This window comes from Epinephelus lanceolatus, chromosome 7 (assembly GCF_041903045.1).
Source record: "Epinephelus lanceolatus isolate andai-2023 chromosome 7, ASM4190304v1, whole genome shotgun sequence".
Lineage (NCBI taxonomy): Eukaryota > Metazoa > Chordata > Actinopteri > Perciformes > Serranidae > Epinephelus > Epinephelus lanceolatus.
In genome coordinates this window covers 24588392-24607692 of record NC_135740.1, presented here as the reverse complement: position 1 = coordinate 24607692, position 19301 = coordinate 24588392, and the positions used below count along the sequence as shown (strand labels likewise).

The 19301-nt window shown below is 41.3% G+C and overlaps 1 protein-coding gene across 1 annotated transcript in view; it reads left to right on the top strand.

Moving 5' to 3' along the window:
• Positions 1–19301, top strand: part of trpc7b (transient receptor potential cation channel, subfamily C, member 7b) — an 84626-nt gene that overhangs the window by 13808 nt on the left and 51517 nt on the right. The window contains exons 3-4 of the mRNA XM_033632462.2: positions 8997–9179; positions 15389–15553. Of these exons, the coding sequence (XP_033488353.2) occupies positions 8997–9179; positions 15389–15553 (348 nt within the window). The remainder of the gene's footprint in view (positions 1–8996; positions 9180–15388; positions 15554–19301) is intronic.

The window sequence follows — 19301 nt, the reverse complement described above, 5'->3', positions numbered from 1 at the left end:
GTATTCAGGATGGTAATAATTACATACATTTTGTGAGCAATCTCACTTTGTCTCTCTGCCAGGGAGACCTGTTAAAAGCCACTTTGCTGCCTCTATGGCATTGGTCATTTTTGCTAGTCTTATGTTCCACTGTGTGAAAAAGGTGCCCCTTTCCATTTATCCCCCCTTTTATCCAAAGTCAGCAGAGAGTTTTTGATTTACGGTAATAATCCCCTCTCTTTCACCTCAAGCAAAGTAATATGTGTACTTAGCTGACTAAATAGTTGGCTTCAGAGCAAATGTTCAGTGTTCACATCCATAGTTGATTGTCCAAATCCAGTGGTGGGTTTTCTTTCATGAAATATAGGACTCCATTTTAAGGAACATTAACAGTTTTCCCCCTCTCTTTTTTTATTTCTGTTTGTCCGTATGCATCACTTCGTCAATCTTTCTGCCCACCGTTGTGTTTGTCAGTCAGGCTTTCAGCTTGTCATTTTGTTCCCCATCTCCAGACAAGTTAATGAGGGGGGCTCACCTGAGGGACCAGAGTTGTGTTGGAGCTCATCTGTCTCATTACCATCTCATTATCACCCCCCTGTCTCCTCTGTTTATTTGTCTCCCTGTCCCTCTTCATATCATCCTCTCATTACGTCAAAATATCAAATAATTTTAAGACACTGTGCCAATATCCTGAAACACGGTCCTGTTTCATATTTGGAAATCAAATAGAGACAATAAAAGCTCAGGCAAAGATTCCATTATCGTAATTATGACACCAGGGATTGCTTCTTAGTGTTTTCTGGGTTTGATGTTCTGACAGAAAAGTTTGTGAATAAAATATTACTCAGCAGCCGACAGTAAACTTTGAGAAGTTGGAGAGTTTCACAACACATGAATGATTGATTACAGTCAGCCACACAGAGCAGCCTTTGGTCTTCTCTTTCTAAGGAGTTCAATTTGTTTTTATCCACAACTCAAAGTACTGCTTATCAGCGACTAGTGAATCAGCTTTGCCATGTGTGTTTTATTATGTTTCTTGGTACTCTGGAGGTACGCTGTCTTGTTACCTCACTACAACTGAACTCCCACTCCTGCAATGAGCGTCATCCTGTTGCCTGCCTCTTATTCACACTCTTACTCCCTGCACACAGGGCAGGAGAGATTACTCTGCGTCTTTCAGTCGTCTTTCTAGACTTACTGTTCAGGAAACTGTATCAACGGCAAAAAAACATGATCAGGGCATTCCTGGCTTCCACTGTATTTTGAGATTAATGCAACAAAGCACATAATGCTGCACAGCACGGCTCTACTCAACTCGACATGCTCTTTTTTGGTTTACCATCAGCAAAGTTGTAGATAGTATCTGGTATCTGGTAATGAAGCATAGCAGAAGTTCAGTCAGGGAGACTCTCTTTACACTCATTTCATTCAGAAATCTCTCTCCCTTACTCCAGCTTCTATGGCGTCACTCCAAGTTAATTTTTTTTTGTTTAGATATTTTTTGGGGGCATTTTCACCTTTAATTGATAGGACAGACAAGCGTGAAAGGGGGAGAGAGAGAGGGAGTGACATGCAGCAAAGGGCCACAGGCTGGAGTCGAACATGGGCTGCTGCGGCAACAGCCTTGCACATGGGGCGCCTGGTCTACCACTAAGCCACCGACGCCCCAACTCCAAGTTAATTTAACTAGATTTTGCCACAGTTTCCCTGAGCCAATCATATCTTTGGCGTGAAATTTAAAACTGTTCTCTTGTGTGCTGCTGTCAGTAGTCATTTCAGAAGAAACAGATGTGACCCTCCTGCACCCCATTCACCTCCACCTCTAGCACATCCACTGCCCCTTCCTGCTCCTCATCCCATCATCCTCATCCTTCAGCTGTCCCTCTCCTCACCTCCACCACCAGCGTCTAGACTCCACCAGGGAGAGTATTCCTAAACTAAACATGGCATCTCTACCCCCTCAATTTAAACGCCAAAGAACTTTTCAGTGGTCTAATTGTCAAAGAACCTTGAACAGTTCATCTTTATTGTTCACCATTTAATACATTTTTCAAGTCTCTCCTGATTGAACTTCTTTTGGTACCGGTGCAGCCAAGATTCCAAGTGAGCTGAGTTGATACAAGAATGTGGAGCTAAAACACTCTGTGCATTCCAATACGCATACTACCATACTTCAGTATGCCAGAAAAAGATTTAGTATGTCCCAATACATGGTATGTGCAATGCAGTATGCCAAAAATACCAGGATGTTCTACTACACCCACACTGATTTTGCAGTATGCAAGCCAGCATGCTTTTCTTACTATTCTGACCCACAATCCTCTGCGCAGCTGACGATACATCACATCGACTGAGCCGCAAACAGATGACTGCTTGACAGCTGAGTGACAGCAATCAGAAGTCACAATGATGCATTCAAGTGACTGATGACCAATCCAATAGTAATAAGAGGAATATTGATTGTTTAACTGAACAAAATAATCACAAATATCCCAAACAATAACAGGACATAACTATGAAAATAACAATGACGGAGAAACGCAGATGTCATTTCACTGTTGCAAATATGTTAGAATTTACAAACTGTGTTAAAGTTAAACTACATACATCGCAAAATAACAACAGCAGAGCTCTCCGGGTTGATCTTCTGTCTGGAGAAGATATTCAAAGTTCAGGGTGTAATGTTATAAGAAAGTAGTGTGTCCCAATTGTGTACATAAAAGTAAAAAGGATAAGTATGTTTTTTGAAACGCACCCACTATATGATTGGTAGGAGAGAACTGCCCCTTGCGTGACTTGGGACATCCTGCACAAACCCAACATTTTTAAATAGCTAAGCTACCGTCACTACCTACTGCAATTCTTTTAATCCTGTCAATCCAGTTTTTTAAAGAAGCAGCCTGCAAAACTGCACCCAACAAACTGATGAAGTACAGACTGTCCTCTGTTTGGTCCGTTTTTCAGCAAGTGCTGCATTAAATATGAAGTCACGCCAGAATCCAGCCTACACTAAGGGGTACTATCAGCAGTGGACAACAAAATAGATCAAAAACATCTGGTACCAAAATTGAGTCGAGCCAAGCCGTACCATGCAGTGGAAATGAGGCATTACATGCTTTTTTCGTAAAGGTTACATTCTTAATTAACCATATAAACAAGCTAAATGTTTAGCATCAGACTTTGCTATGGGACACAGCTCTTGTATCCACTTGTGCTTACAGAGAATAAAAAATCAGCACATGTACACACAGTCAAGTGCAAGCAAACAACACTTTCTCACCCAGTGGCACACTGATGCAACCTGTCAAAGTGCAGAGATGAGAGTGCTGCTGGTGTTGCACGTCGGGTGCTTATGTGGGGACTGCTAAAGGCATATCAGGACCTCCCGAACAGCCTCACATTTATCTCCAAACATCTTACTTTTTAAGACAGCCCATCAATTTTTCATAAGAGCCTCTGGACACAAGCACACACAGACACAGACACAAACACACCCTTGGGAGAGACAGAGGGAGGGAGAGGGAGGCAGCAGGGGAAGGTGTCGTTTGATTTTGTGAATTACATTTCACTCTGTTCTTGTGTCATACCAATTTTGGTTTAATTTAGTTTAAATTAAGACACACAGCCACAGAGATTGTGAAAAGCGTGGTGAATGAGTGTCCATTGAAGGCAACCTCTCCCTCTCCCTCTCCTTCTCTCCTCCCTCCATCTTACACCTCTCTCGCGCCACGTTTGAGGCTTGACTCACGTCCCCCCTTAGTTCACTCATCTGTAACCATTCTCACTTTGCTTCACACTCCTCTGTCTCCATCTTCAATCTCACAACATCGTTCTCTTTCCTTTATCTCGGCCCCCGAGGCACAAACCACATACCCTGAATTGTGATTGTTTTTTTCACATGTGCTGCATGTGTGTGGTGTTTCTGCGCATGTCTTCTTCTTATGGCTTATGAAGTCTTATGATTTATTAAGAAAACATTTTTGTACATGCACTACCCTGAAGCTAACTTTTCCCCTGAATGTAAACAGATATGAAATTGTTATTGATTTCTTTCACTTAGCAGCCCAAAGCTGAAATGCACCAAATCCCCACCTTCTCCTTCATGTCCCCAAAGGGCCAGTCGGTGCTTGCTGCCCAGAATTTACTTTTTAATTTCCAGATAGCGATAAGCCTTTTGACCAGCCTTATCTAACATGCTGTTCAGTTTATTTTTTATTTTCTGTGATAAATCCAGGCCCGAAGACCTGGATTTTAAAATGCATGATATTTTTCGCAGCTGTTTGGTATTTAAGAGGACGGACACACTGTGACTTTACAAAAATGATTACACCATTTTATATTCAAGACAGACACTGTCCAAGTCACACGAGCACGAAACTCCTCACTAAAAGGGTCAAACACTGGAGGAATGCAAATAATATTCACCGTCACTGAGTGCAAAGTACACACTTTATCACACCTGCTTACAGCAGAAGTGTGCCCTAAAAGGAAGTGAGAGTAGAGCTGCTAATTTAAATTGATCGCTGAATTAATGATTTTGGTGGGTAGACCTGTGTAAAAGTTTGGATGAAAGTGGGCATTATCAACACACTGTAATGGTATGATTGTACACAGAATAAACACGGCAGTGAAAGCATAATGAGAATCACTCCGTAGGGACTCTAAACCTGCCAGAAGCTCCAATCTGCTGACTGCAGTGCTTACCTGCTTGGCCAAATGTTGAGTAACAAAACAAGCCTGGAGGGCGAAGGTAGTGATAGAAAGAGGGCTGAGAAGTGAACTGCGGGGGCCCCAAGACAGAGAGGCAGAGGGTTGAAACTAGGGATGCATTCATTTATAAGCCACACATCAGTACTGGCTGATACTTGCCTTGTTGACTGCCATCGGCCTATCAGCAGCTAAGATTAAATTCACAGATGGCAGTGGTGGATGTTTTGCACAGGCTAGAAAGCAGGACTCAAGACTGACAGTGTCCCATCGTTAGACAATAGAAAATGTGTTTGGGACAAACAGAGATCTTTACTGGGACATCATCAAAATGAAAGGACGCTGTTAAAGGAAATGGCCACTTTAGAATGAAAATACAGACAGTACTTACTGGCCCTCATGCCGACAAGAAGTCCAGTGTAGTTTTCTAATCCACAAAACTCATTTGGGGTATCGGAGGATAACAGCTAGCCGGATTTTTCCATACACTTGAAGTGCATGGAACCCACGTCCAAAATCATTTTGAAAATGTAATAAAACTCTGCTAATGCATTTCAAAAACGTTAGAACGGCTCGTCCGTCGTAATCCAAGTGCCCTGAAGCCGCGGCATGCAAAATTGACTTGAAAAGACATAATTTACTCCACTTTCATAGCATAATTTCTCACCATGGTCAGTTGGCCTGCACCTTGCGAGACACAAGAACAAAAACGTCTCTGAACGCAAGTTGCCATGTAAACACAGCATGCCTGCAGGCTAACTGCACGGACGAGCCGTTCTGCCGTTTTTGAAATGCATTAGCAGAGTTTTATTACATTTTCAAAATGATTTTGGACGTGGGTTCCATGCACTTTGAGTATATGGAAAAATCCGGCTAGCTGTTATCCTCCGATACCCCGAACGAGTTTTGTGGATTAAAAAACTACACTGGACTTCTTGTCAGCATGAGGGTCAGTAAGTACTGTCTGTATTTTCATTCTAAAGTGGCCATTTCCTTTAACTCAGCATTGATGCGTCAGAGGAGGCACCCTTGATAATGTGACATTATGAACAACATATCTGTGTTGACTTCGGCAACACTAGAAGTAGTTAAAGTAAGCTGTGAGCAGCCAGGGGCTGGGTTTAAGGCCTGACAGAGGTTGCATTGAGTAACATTACAATGCGTTCAAGCTCTCATTCGTAAAAATGTTTTAGTAGTTGTAGTTTTTCACGGGAAACTTCAATAAATACAGTTGTTTCAAGGTGAAATTTGTGAATGTTTTCACAGCAATAAAAAATAGATACTAGAGTATTATGTGATACTATATATTATATATAGTGAAAAGACTTTTGAAGCAGTTATTTAAAAAAAAGTTTTTCATGCAAAAGGTTAGAGGTTAGAGGTTATTAAAGGTTGTTTCCCTGGCACCAGATGGTGAATTAATGACAACAACTACAACGAAAAGAAAAACTTTGGTATCCACCATTAGCTAACTTATCGGCCTAGAGTTTTACAGTCAGTGCTTTTGTAGTTAAAGCTGGAATGATTTATGAATAAACAGAAGGAAAGTTAAAAAGGCCTGACAGGAATTGTGACTTGTGTTTAAGTGGGCAAAGGTACAGTATATTTAACAGCCATGGTTCCAGAAATAAAAGCCAAATTACATTTAAGCAATATAACACTCAAGGATGTGATTTACCATCAGTATTGGCACATCAGTGATGCGGCTGTACGCATCACTGATGTGCCAATAATGACTGTAAGGCACACCCTTGACTGTAATAATGCGATTGAGAGTCACCACAGAATAAAAGATATCATCAAAATACATTCATATTGTGGGGCAAATTATTCTTAAAATGAAACACCTTTTGCTAGGGTTATCTCCGTATCCATGGAAATACTAAGCGGCAACATCTGGGGCTAGAAACTGAAGCCAATGAGTGATGTAGCTACAGTAGCTACGTCCATCATGTCAATGGGAAATACATGGGGTCTGACCAATAACTGGAAAACAATCAGTCATGTCAGTAGACCCCCATGTAATGAAAGTTAGTTTACTACTCCAGTAAATATGTTGACCCTTAGCAACAACCTAGCAACAGAAACTATTCTAGTCTCTGCTTAGTCAGCCAGCCAACTTGAGCTAATGTTTATGCTTTGTAGAGATTTTGGGATTTCCCACACTAAATAAATGCCACACACATAAACACAAAACTGAGCTCAGTCTTGTTGTACCTATGATATCTGCTAAATTAATCTTCCATGGAAAGATTTAACTACTACAGCAGCAATCTTCACATGTAGGCTATTTTTAAGATATCCCTACAATCACCAGCACAGCTGATGTGATCCAAACATTTATAATTGGTGACCCACCAAAATGTTGTACAGACTAAAAGTAAACATTTATTGAAAAAAGACGGATGTAATCATTTCCATTTACCATGTTTTCATCCAAATAAATATTAAGCTTCAATCTATATTTGTCAGTGTTATGTCTTTCAAAAGCAACATTTTCACCAAGGTCACAAAACTGTTTTGCTCTCCAGCTTGCTGCACACAAAGGAGGCGCACATCTGCATTAACGGGCTGATCTAACAGCACTCTGACCAGAGATGATAATTATAAAAGACAGTTGATTTAAATCAACAAAACAATCAATTTTGTATTAATATTGTAGCCTGCTGGTTTTTGGTCCAGCTCTGGAAGTTATTTATAGTCATGAGGTCATGCTGATTTCAGCACATTTTGAATGTCAGTTTGACCAGTTAGACTGCCAGGTCGGATGTACTTATATAACCAGTGTTAGCTTCTCTTCATCAGGGAAGTCAATAAAGGGTTCAATAAGCAACAATAGTGATGTTTCCATTCCGTTAATTAAAAAGCTGCACATTGATAACTCTGATGCATTTGTTTCAGCATATACAGATCCACGCTTTGATATTAATAACAAAGATGTTTTTTATTCTTCATAAGTTGAAAGAAACCTTCGACTGACTGGCCTCACGTTGATTACCTTGTTTTTTAACACTGAGTATAAATGTCAGTCAGGTGTCTGTCATTGTCCTGAAGATGGCTGTGTGCAGAAATGTCGTGCATCAGCGTTGTGAGTGTGCAGCTTTCCATCGTCTTTTTCTATTTCACTGATGCACACAGGTTGAAGCAATTTTTGAAAACAGTGGCAATATAAAATGCAAATCAGTGTTTCCATCGACTGCTGTTATGCAAATATACTTAGGAGAGTGCAACAAGACAACACCAGTAGTTCTTCTATTACTGGTAAATCCATGCCATTACTTTGTTGCCTCCCGGGAAGACAATCATGTTCACTGAATGAATGGATCAGCCTCCTGCGTTCACTCTGTCCTCCTTCTCCTTGCTCTCATCTTTGTTGTGTTATTCTCAGGCGCCCTTTTTATTCTTTACTTTTTGGCCTTTTTGCTGGAGTGGTCATCTTCTGGTATATGTTGTTTCATTCAAATTCCATCCATTTTCATTCATTTTATGTGCAAATTTAAACTGTGCATAAAATCGGATAAAGCATTTATTCAAAGTGGATCCCTTATTGTAGCTTTTGTGGTGTTTGAGTGCACTCTATGACTGTTGAACCTGATAATGTATAAAAACTAAGAATGTAACAAAGATATTTTCCAATGTGAGATTACTGTGAAATGATCATTCTACACGGTGATGTTCATTTCTTGTCGAAATTACACGGAATTTGCTTGGCTATTAAGATAACACAAGTCAACTGGACTCCCTCAGTAGGCAAATATCATTTCTAAAGATAACCCAGCTCTCTGCATTCTTCCTGCTGACTTTTTTTTGTTTTCATGCCAAGTCATGTTGATTTATTTCAAAATGGAAAGGTCATGAACCAAATCACATTATCATCCTATCAGTCTTTTTACACTAACACGGGCCATAAAATTGCAAATGAGAATAAATGTCTCTTTGAAGTTGGCATTTCTCAAGTCATTAACCCCTCAAAAAAAAAACATGTCCAAGCTCACACAGGTGAGGACCCACACACATGCAGGCATGTAATACAAGAGAAGCTGTTTCAAACTTTTTTTTTTTGTGAAAGTTTGAGGAGAAGACACAGCATAAACATGTGTAAAACAAGACAGGAAAAGACAGCAAACATTGGGACAGTGATAAAAGACAAAGGAGGTAGCTAAGGACACAATCACAATCTGCGTTCATACATTTGAAGAATGCTGCCTTGTCTGAAACCAGTTTACATGATATCCTCAGTTGATGTTTAATTAAAGTCCAGTTTCTATTCCCTCATGTCCTTTTTCCCATCTGTCCTCTCTCCCTGTCAGAATGACTACCGTAAGCTGTCCATGCAGTGTAAGGATTTTGTGGTGGGTGTGTTGGACCTTTGTCGGAACACAGAGGAAGTGGAGGCCATACTGAACGGCGACGTGGATCAGTGCTCTCCAAGCCCCTACAACCGACCCTGCCTCAGCCGTGTCATACTGGCCATCAAGTACGAAGTCAAGAAGGTGAGGTGACCAAAAAAAATAACGGATAAATCAACCGTAAAGGATGAGTGGTAGTTTCAGTTATAGTTCACATTTTGTTCACAACATGCAACACTTATAATCTTGTATTCTTCTAGGATCATCACCAATACACTGTACATACCAGTAATGAAAGCAGGAGCACAAAGGACTGAGAAAAGCGGCAGTGGTGGTTGTTTAATCAAACATCTTAAAGTGGCCTGTTAACATGTATAATACCAAAGCAGGAAGTGGTGTGATTATTGTAGTGCAGCAAATCATTAGGATGAGGAGGCCAGGGTGATCTTTTCTATACTTAAACATACTCTAAATGGGTACTCCAGCTATTTTGTAATGCATTTTCATAAAGTTGGTGGACTTGTAAGACATAAAATCAAAGACGAATTAGAGTCTCTAACAAAGGGCCAGGTCCAAAAACACTGAAGCCTACATTTTTTCCATAATGCAACTTGGTAACGTCTGGGTTTGGGAAACTTGGTACTAAATTAGAGCAGAATATCAAATTCCCATAAAAAAAAAGATGTAAGTAGAATTTCGGTTATGCTTATTGTTTCTTGAGGTAAGGTAAAGTAAACTTTAATGTCCTCGAGGAGGAATTTGAGATACAGACAGTAGTCATGAGTACAACACAATACAAACACACAGAATCCAGTATCAAACGCTGTCAGAGGTAATGATGGACATTAATGGTTACTGCCGGTTAAGAGAAGTGATAGCAGACGGGACAAAGGATGATCTGTAACGCTTAGTGCTACATCTAGGAAGGCAAAACCTCCGCCCTGATGGAAGCATCTGAAACTCAACAAGGAGGGGATGTTGAGAGTCTGAGAAATCGACCAAGCTTTAGAGGTGACACTCTCTCTTTATACAGATGTTGTAGATTTCGATTTGATATGAGGACTTGTTAGAAGAACTACATATTCACCCTAGAGCCAAGAGTCCTTGAGCAAGATACTCAATCCATACCAGCTACTATAGCTGATGTCCCTGTGAAAGAAGAGCAACATAAAAAAAAACATAGGTGAATGAATAAGACATAACATCAGAAAATTCTTATCCACATCCTGTTGTGTTTAGGATTATTTTGTGTGTTTTATTGCAGGCAGTGATTTACATGTAACGTGTGCATTCGTGTGTGTGAGCAAGCTGGTGTCTATGAGCCATTTTGTGCACATGCACATACTGTATGTTTGCGTGTTATCGTGCGTGTGGCCTCAGAGGGCCCCATGTAAACATCAAACTGGCCTCTATTTCAGAGTTAAACCCTGCTGAGCAGAGGTGTTCTCCTAAATGTCAAACCACATGCCTTTTCCCCATTTCTCACTACAATACTTTCTCTCTCTCTCTCTCTCTCTCTCTCTCTCTCTCTCTCTCTCTCTCTCTCTCTCACACACACACACACACACACACACATGCCTCAGATAAATCCCAAGAGTGTGTGTGTGTGTGAGTGTGTGTGTGCACAAGAGTGTGACCAATATTCAGGGAGCTAATTACACAGGAAGCACGGAGAGAGGGAGGGATAGGTTGCCATGGCAACCAGGTGAAACATGACTGTGGTGTAGCGCATGTGGCCGGACGCAGACAGGGTTTGTGTCATGGATCATTGGGTTGATAGACCGGTCACCGGACACCAGTGGGAAACTATGTTAAGTACGATTGGGTGTGCAGGGGGTGTGTGGTTTCCCCCTGTGAATGTAGAAACGATTGAATGCGCACATACACGCGGTACATGTGTGCGTTTCGATCGGCGGATGAGAGCAGAGGATGTCAATCGTCAGCTCTGGTAAATGCTCCTCGACGGTGATGGCTGAGGCTGATTGGTGAAGGGGTGGAAAGGATCAATGGGTGGAGAAGACAAAGGGGGAGAGCAGGTTTGATCGGATGTAACCTGTTGCTCAGATGTGTTACCAAATGTTACCAAAAAACAACACACAAACACAGAGTTTGATTGTTACACTGGTTGACCTCCTACTGAGTATCGATTGCCCTGTCGTCCACATCCTTCCTCCAGCTGGAACAAAAACATCCATCCTCTCCTTCCTCGACAGACCAGTAGTTCTCAATCATCACTTCCTTTCTTGAAGTCACTAACAGATGCTTAAATGCCAGACCAAGCCTCATCTAATAAAGCAAACATGCACCAGTAATGAGTGTAGCTGCTGCCTGCTTCCTTTTTTCATACTGTATATCAAAGGAAAAACTCCCCCCCTAAATGGCCATATGTTCATTAATGTTTATTAGCTGCCGGCCTACCACTGCCTCAATCATTTAGTTTGTTTGTGTTATTATGTGACTTTGGTGTTAGGAAGGGTTATTTCATATTCACCAAAGTCACATAATAACACAAACAAGCTACAAATGGAGGCAGCAGCTCCTGTGTTCTATAAGGTAAAATTACTGGTTTTGTCAATGGAGTCTGGCTTTGAATAAAAGCACATTTAAGTTTTACTTTGAGTTCAGTTTCCTGTCAGAGAGGGCTGTCTGTTGGGAACGTGCTAAGCATTAAATGTTAAATAAGACCTGGATTATACCTCACGAGTTGTGTGATAATTTTAAACAGATGTTTTTGATAGAGTTATTAAATATGGTCACCTGTGAGTTCAGTTCATTAAGTTTTCCTCACAAGGTCTGCATAAAACAGTATGCGTTACTGATAAACAAATGGGGTCATTTGGGGGATGAAATATTCCTTTAAATTCATTTCATTTTACATCTCATATTTTAAATAAAGCCGAGTGGCAGCTGTGAATATAAAGTTAAATAGAAAAGCAGCCTACACACTCAGCTATTGGGACCAACTTGACCACCAGAAGCCCTCCTCATGAATACAGTATGTTTTGTTGTCTGTTATTAATTTTATATTCATTGCACTGTTGTAATTCAAAAGTAAATGAAAGTGCCAGGTGTAGCATTGGTGCTTTTTATGATAGAGATAGTGATATGTCTTATAAGAAGCAGAAAATAAACTCAGCCTGCTGCTTTTGGCATTAAAATCCAAACAGTATGTGGATGTTGGACGTAATGGATGGACATATTGTTCAAAGAGATACAGGCTGGACCATAAAAACATCAACATTTAGAATCATAGAGGACATCTCCTTCACCATATGCTACCTATTTTTAAAACACTGTAAAACACGATAAGCCTATGAGCTGTCTCTAGAAAAAAAAATGATTTTCAAATTTGAACAAACAAAAAATGTCCCACAGCCCCATGATCTAGATAGGACCAATTTGAAACAATCACTGGTGTAATTTTCTTGTCCCTGGAGTGTTGTGTCCTGAGAATGACGCAGTGGTGATGGAGTATTTGGACTGTTAATAGTACTTCAATTAAAGTACACAACAATGTATATTGTCGGACCTCTCTTAATCAATATTCATTGAAATACAGAGGATCATCTCGTTAGAACAACCTTCTTCCATCTCTGTAATCATCATCTACATTATCATACTTCAAATCAGATCTAAAAAGGACTCCAATTTGCAAAGACTCTTAATACTTAGTTGATTCATTTCTATTTTTTTTTTATTTTTAAATCTTACATTCACAAATTCTACATAAAATTCCAAATGCATTAGCAGCAAAACGAACTCAAGTGTAAAACATAAAAGTGCCAAGACAGAAGGACCCCTTTCAGAGTGTCATATATACTGTACATTATTGGATCATTATTATTGATGGATGAACCTGTAATTAAATTCATTCATTCATTCATTCATCTTCTAACCGCTTCATCCTCTTGAGGGTCGCAGGGGGGCTGGAGCCTATCCCAGCTGACATCGGGCGAGAGGCAGGGTACACCCTGGACAGGTCGCCAGACTATTGCATGGCTGACACATAGAGACAAACAACCATTCACGCTCACATTCACACCTATGGACAATTTAGAGTTATCAATTAACCTAATCCCCAATCTGCATGTCTTTGGACTGTGGGGGGAAGCCGGAGTGCCCGGAGAGAACCCACGCTGACACGGGGAGAACATGCAAACTCCGCAAAGAAGGGCTCCCACGCCCAGGATCGAACCAGCAACCGTCTTGCTGTGCTAACCACCACACCACTGTGCCGCCCTGGTAATTAAATGTTTGAGTGAAAACATTCAGTAAAAAGGTTTAAAGATAGTTTGCCAGAACATATTTTTATTCTCTCTCTCTCTCTCTCTTTCTATATATATATATATATATATATATACAGTACAGGCCAAAAGTTTGGACACACCTTCTCATTCAATGCGTTTTCTTTATTTTCATGACTATTTACATTGTAGATTCTCACTGAAGGCATCAAAACTATGAATGAACACATGTGGAGTTATGTACTTAACAAAAAAAGGTGAAATAACTGAAAACATGTTTTATATTCTAGTTTCTTCAAAATAGCCACCCTTTGCTCTGATTACTGCTTTGCACACTCTTGGCATTCTCTCCATGAGCTTCAAGAGGTAGTCACCTGAAATGGTTTTCCAACAGTCTTGAAGGAGTTCCCAGAGGTGTTTAGCACTTGTTGGCCCCTTTGCCTTCACTCTGCGGTCCAGCTCACCCCAAACCATCTCGATTGGGTTCACGTCCGGTGACTGTGGAGGCCAGGTCATCTGCCGCAGCACTCCATCACTCTCCTTCTTGGTCAAATAGCCCTTACACAGCCTGGAGGTGTGTTTGGGGTCATTGTCCTGTTGAAAAATAAATGATCGTCCAACTAAACGCAAACCGGATGGGATGGCATGTCGCTGCAGGATGCTGTGGTAGCCATGCTGGTTCAGTGTGCCTTCAATTTTGAATAAATCCCCAACAGTGTCACCAGCAAAACACCCCCACACCATCACACCTCCTCCTCCATGCTTCACAGTGGGAACCAGGCATGTGGAATCCATCCGTTCACCTTTTCTGCGTCTCACAAAGACACGGCGGTTGGAACCAAAGATCTCAAATTTGGACTCATCAGACCAAAGCACAGATTTCCACTGGTCTAATGTCCATTCCTTGTGTTTCTTGGCCCAAACAAATCTCTTCTGCTTGTTGCCTCTCCTTAGCAGTGGTTTCCTAGCAGCTATTTGACCATGAAGGCCTGATTTGCGCAGTCTCCTCTTAACAGTTGTTCTAGAGATGGGTCTGCTGCTAGATCTCTGTGTGGCATTCATCTGGTCTCTGATCTGAGCTGCTGTTAACTTGCGATTTCTGAGGCTGGTGACTCGGATGAACTTATCCTCAGAAGCAGAGGTGACTCTTGGTCTTCCTTTCCTGGGTCGGTCCTCATGTGTGCCAGTTTCGTTGTAGCACTTGATGGTTTTTGCGACTCCACTTGGGGACACATTTAAAGTTTTTGCAATTTTCCGGACTGACTGACCTTCATTTCTTAAAGTAATGATGGCCACTCGTTTTTCTTTAGTTAGCTGATTGGTTCTTGCCATAATATGAATTTTAACAGTTGTCCAATAGGGCTGTCGGCTGTGTATTAACCTGACTTCTGCACAACACAACTGATGGTCCCAACCCCATTGATAAAGCAAGAAATTCCACTAATTAACCCTGATAAGGCACACCTGTGAAGTGGAAACCATTTCAGGTGACTACCTCTTGAAGCTCATGGAGAGAATGCCAAGAGTGTGCAAAGCAGTAATCAGAGCAAAGGGTGGCTATTTTGAAGAAACTAGAATATAAAACATGTTTTCAGTTATTTCACCTTTTTTTGTTAAGTACATAACTCCACATGTGTTCATTCATAGTTTTGATGCCTTCAGTGAGAATCTACAATGTAAATAGTCATGAAAATAAAGAAAACGCATTGAATGAGAAGGTGTGTCCAAACTTTTGGCCTGTACTGTATATATATATATATATATTTTTTTTTTTTTTACATTGAACCCTAGGATGTCTCTGCAGTCAGTCTGTCAAATAAGCCACCTTCTTCCTCTTTGTGACTACTGGGCCATTTCATGTAGCTGTCAGTGTTGTTCTGGCACCATGTTTGCTCAGTGTGCTGCTGCTGTACAGACTTAAGATCCCCCAAGCGATCTGTTAAACAATCAAAAACAAAATCCAAATGTTTTGTGGATATGAGAAAAGCAAATTAGCATTGCCTTTCTGAAAATCTTATTGATGGTTGTTCACACCCGTCCCCTCTTCCTCTTTCCTCTTTCTTACATTCTCCATTGATTTAAATTTCTTGTCCCCATCTCTCTTTCCAGTTCGTTGCTCACCCCAACTGTCAACAGCAGCTGCTGACTATCTGGTACGAGAACCTGCCTGGTCTGAGGCAGCAGTCTATCGGGGTGAAGTGCTGGACGGTGCTGGGGGTCACCATCGGTCTGCCCTTCCTGGCTATCTCCTACTGGATAATGCCATGTAGCAAGGTAGGAACACACATGGTGCACACACACACACGCACACACACACACACACACACAAGAAAAAGACACCAACTCCTCCCTGTCCCCTGACCTCCAGCTTCTTGCCCTACTGTCACCACTGATCTGAAACAGAGGTCATCACCAACACACACAACTAAACACACGTTAAATTTTAGTTATGGTAAAATAGGTATGGACAGATTTTTTTCTTTGTGCAGTGCTCCCTTTCATTCACAACTTTTAAACTAATACATGACACAAATACTAACTACCTGGCCCGTGGTGCTGCATGTCCACATTGAATCCTCTGGCTGGTTAGTACTAGAGACAACACTGAGATTTATCTCATTTCGGTTCAGTCACTAAATCGCAGTCATTTCTAAATACGACTACACTTTTTTCTAATAACCCTATCTAATAACAGCAGCAGTGTTGCAGTTGATTGGTGTCCCCACTTTGTTTCCCAGAATGCCTTTTGTCAACAACTAGAGAAGAGCCATGCTGCAAACTGTTTTGTTTGTGCATACAAAAGGCGATTAAGTGTGATTGTTCCCCCATGAACCATATTGTTAACCCTGAAAAGCATTGGTGTATTTTCAAACATTCTTACATACCCGACAACGCAGCACTTATAACACAGAGTAAGCCACATATTAAAGTCATATTGCTTGTATTATTAACAATAATAAACAGGTATGTTGTTTTGTTATTGTGCCAACTGAAAGGAATATTCTTATTTTATGCTGCAGCGACTATTAACACTTCATATTACAGTGTATACCTGTGGCAACAGTACTAAATAACTATAGCCTGCGAGTGGACCAAGGGTGCTTTAAGACTCATTACACCAAAGAAAACAAGATTGTTTGATGGATGAAAAATCAATGTCTTTGTTCTTTGATTCTCCTTGTTGACTAAATTTATCCTCTGTGCACAAGCCATTTAAGGATATTTCTGCTGAGCTTGTCAAGCTGAGCTCTACATTTACATTATCTCTATAAACAGAGAAATGCATATGTATGTAGAATCTGAGGGAAACAGACTACAAACGGACTACAAACAGGAACCAGAACACCTCTGATACCAAAATCTCGTCCTGAGTAGTTTTGAGCAATTACGTTTTAACAGTCCTTGTGGAGACGCAGAAATGCACCATCCAAAATGCAGTCTTGGAACCCATTGCCTATAGTCTGAAGAGGTAATTTAACGTAATTTCTACACTGGATCAGCCCAAAATATTGGTCCTCTCCCCCGAAGGCTTTATCATTGTCAGACCAAAAGCTGATTGATTCCAAGATTGACATATACATGTCAAGGTTCAACTGCACTTCATCATCCTCAGCTGTACTTGAGTTGAATGGCTTTACAGCATACAACATGCTTCTGTCCTTTGGACCCTCACAGAGGATAAGGAAAAACTCCCCAAAAACAACCCTTTAATGAAAAGGAAAGGTGAATTGTCCAGATTTAGATTTACAATATGGTATTTTTCGATTGCCATTCACACTGCTCCTAGTTACTCTACTCACAGTTGCATATTCCTGGTTTGCATAAATGTACAATGCCAACATATATAACATATTCTGGTGATTGGCTTGTTACAATAGTTAAAACTCAAATGGTTTATGATGGAAAGATATCACCTCCACAGACAGTTGTCCAGACTGGCTGCTGCATACTGTATTACTCTCCCTTACTATGAATCTGTGTGCAGTTTCTGCCAAAATCTGTTTCTGTTTCTCACACTTCCTCTTGGACAAACCGTTTGGGCTCACTGAAGTCATAAAGATTAATTCTCAGTGGACCATGAGTATGTGGCCACTGGCCACTGGCCAAACATAATGGCAGTCCATTGACTTGTTGTCAAGATATTTAACTCTGGACTAAAGTCAATCAGACAAAATCACTGGCACACACTGAAAACATAACTGATGGTTTAAAGAGCACTGTGCAATCACCATTTGATTATAGGGCCCTGAGGCAATCTATCACATTTCGTTAATACTCCATCAAGCAAATTATAATCTGTAAAGTGACAAAATATGACAAAGGCCACACACACACACACACACACACACACACACACGGAAATAGACAGTACCTGAGTGAGTGGTTATGCAAATCTGTTCATTAACCTGGATAATCCTTTACTTCATCATCGAGTGGTGTGTGTGAGTGACTGTGTGAGTGTGTGTGTGCGCTAAGGTGGATTCAAAAACAATGTTGAGGACCTGTGAGTGGTTCCTGTTAGGTGTGACTGATGAATTAGTCATTTTGTAGACTCAGAGAGGGAGAGTGCAGCTGATGTCAAGTGAGAGAGGTGATGGAGAGCAGTAACGCTGAGAGTGTCTCCACCAGCGAGACGTGGATTTAATCATGAGACACTAGCTGCTTCTGATCACTGTTTCTCAAAAACACCTGTGCATGTTAATGTGAGTGCACGCACGTCTAATATTTGATTATAAATCAAAAAACGAAACGATGAGCCTGTGTGTCACAGTCTGCCATTTTCTGACGCAGCTGAGAGAGCAGGAAAAAGGTAGCAGCATAGTTAATGACAAATTAATGAAGGATGCAAAGCACCTTGTAACTGTGTACAATTAATATCATGTATTAATTATTAAAACATTCTAAAAGTACAGTTAAATAAAGAAAATAAACCTTTGGGATGTTAAAAGCAGAACTGAGGAGAGTCCATCCATCCATCCATCCTCAACCACTTATCCGAAGCCGGGTTGTGGGGGCAGCAGGTAGAGCAAAGCATGGAGACGCTTTCCAGATCCTCCTGGGGGATCCCGAGGCATTCCCAGGCCAGACGAGATATGTAGTCCCTTTAGCGTGCTCTGGGTCTTCCCCTGGGCCTCCTACCAGTGGGACGTGCCCGGAAGACTTCCAACATGAGGCGCCCAGGAGGCATCCTGATCAGATGCCCGAACCATCTCAACTGACCCCTTTCAGCTCTACCCTGAGCTGCCTCCGGATGTCTGTGCTCTTCACCCTATCTCTAAGGCTGAGCCCAGCCATTCTATGGAGGAAACTTATTTCCGGCACTTGTATCCGCAACCTCATTCTTTTTGTCATTACTCATAGCTCATGACCATAGCTGAGGGATGGGACGTAGATGGACCAGTACATTGAAAGCTTTGCCTTCTGGCTCAGCTTTCTGTTCACCATGATGGTCCGGCACAGCGCCCGCATCACTGCAGGCTCTGTGCCAAACCAACAATCCATCTCACGCTCCATTCTACCCTCACTCGTGCACAAGACCTCGAGATACTTGAACTCCTTTGCTTGGGGCGGTAACCCACTCCCAACCTGGAGGGGGCAATCCATCATTTTCCGTCAGAGAACAGTGGCGGCAGACTTGGAGGTGCTGACTTTCATCCCAACGGCTTCACACTCAGCTGCAAACTGCTCCAGTGCATGCTGGAGGTCATGGTGTGATGAAGGCAACATAACCACATCATCTGCAAAAAGCAGAGATGCAATTCTGTGGTCACCAAACCGGACCGCTTCCTCCCCGCGGCTGTGCCTTGAGATCCTGCAAGAATATCACAAACAGGATCACAAACGAAGTGTGATAATAAAACAAATTAAACTGAGAAACAAAATGGATGTTTATGCACACCTATTAATGTGATGGCAAGATATAGGCTATTGATGGATTTGATAGTAAAATAAAGAGAGAATACCACAGGGGAAGCTTTGATGTGTTTTGGTTGATTGTCAATCATGTGTTCACCTACACCTG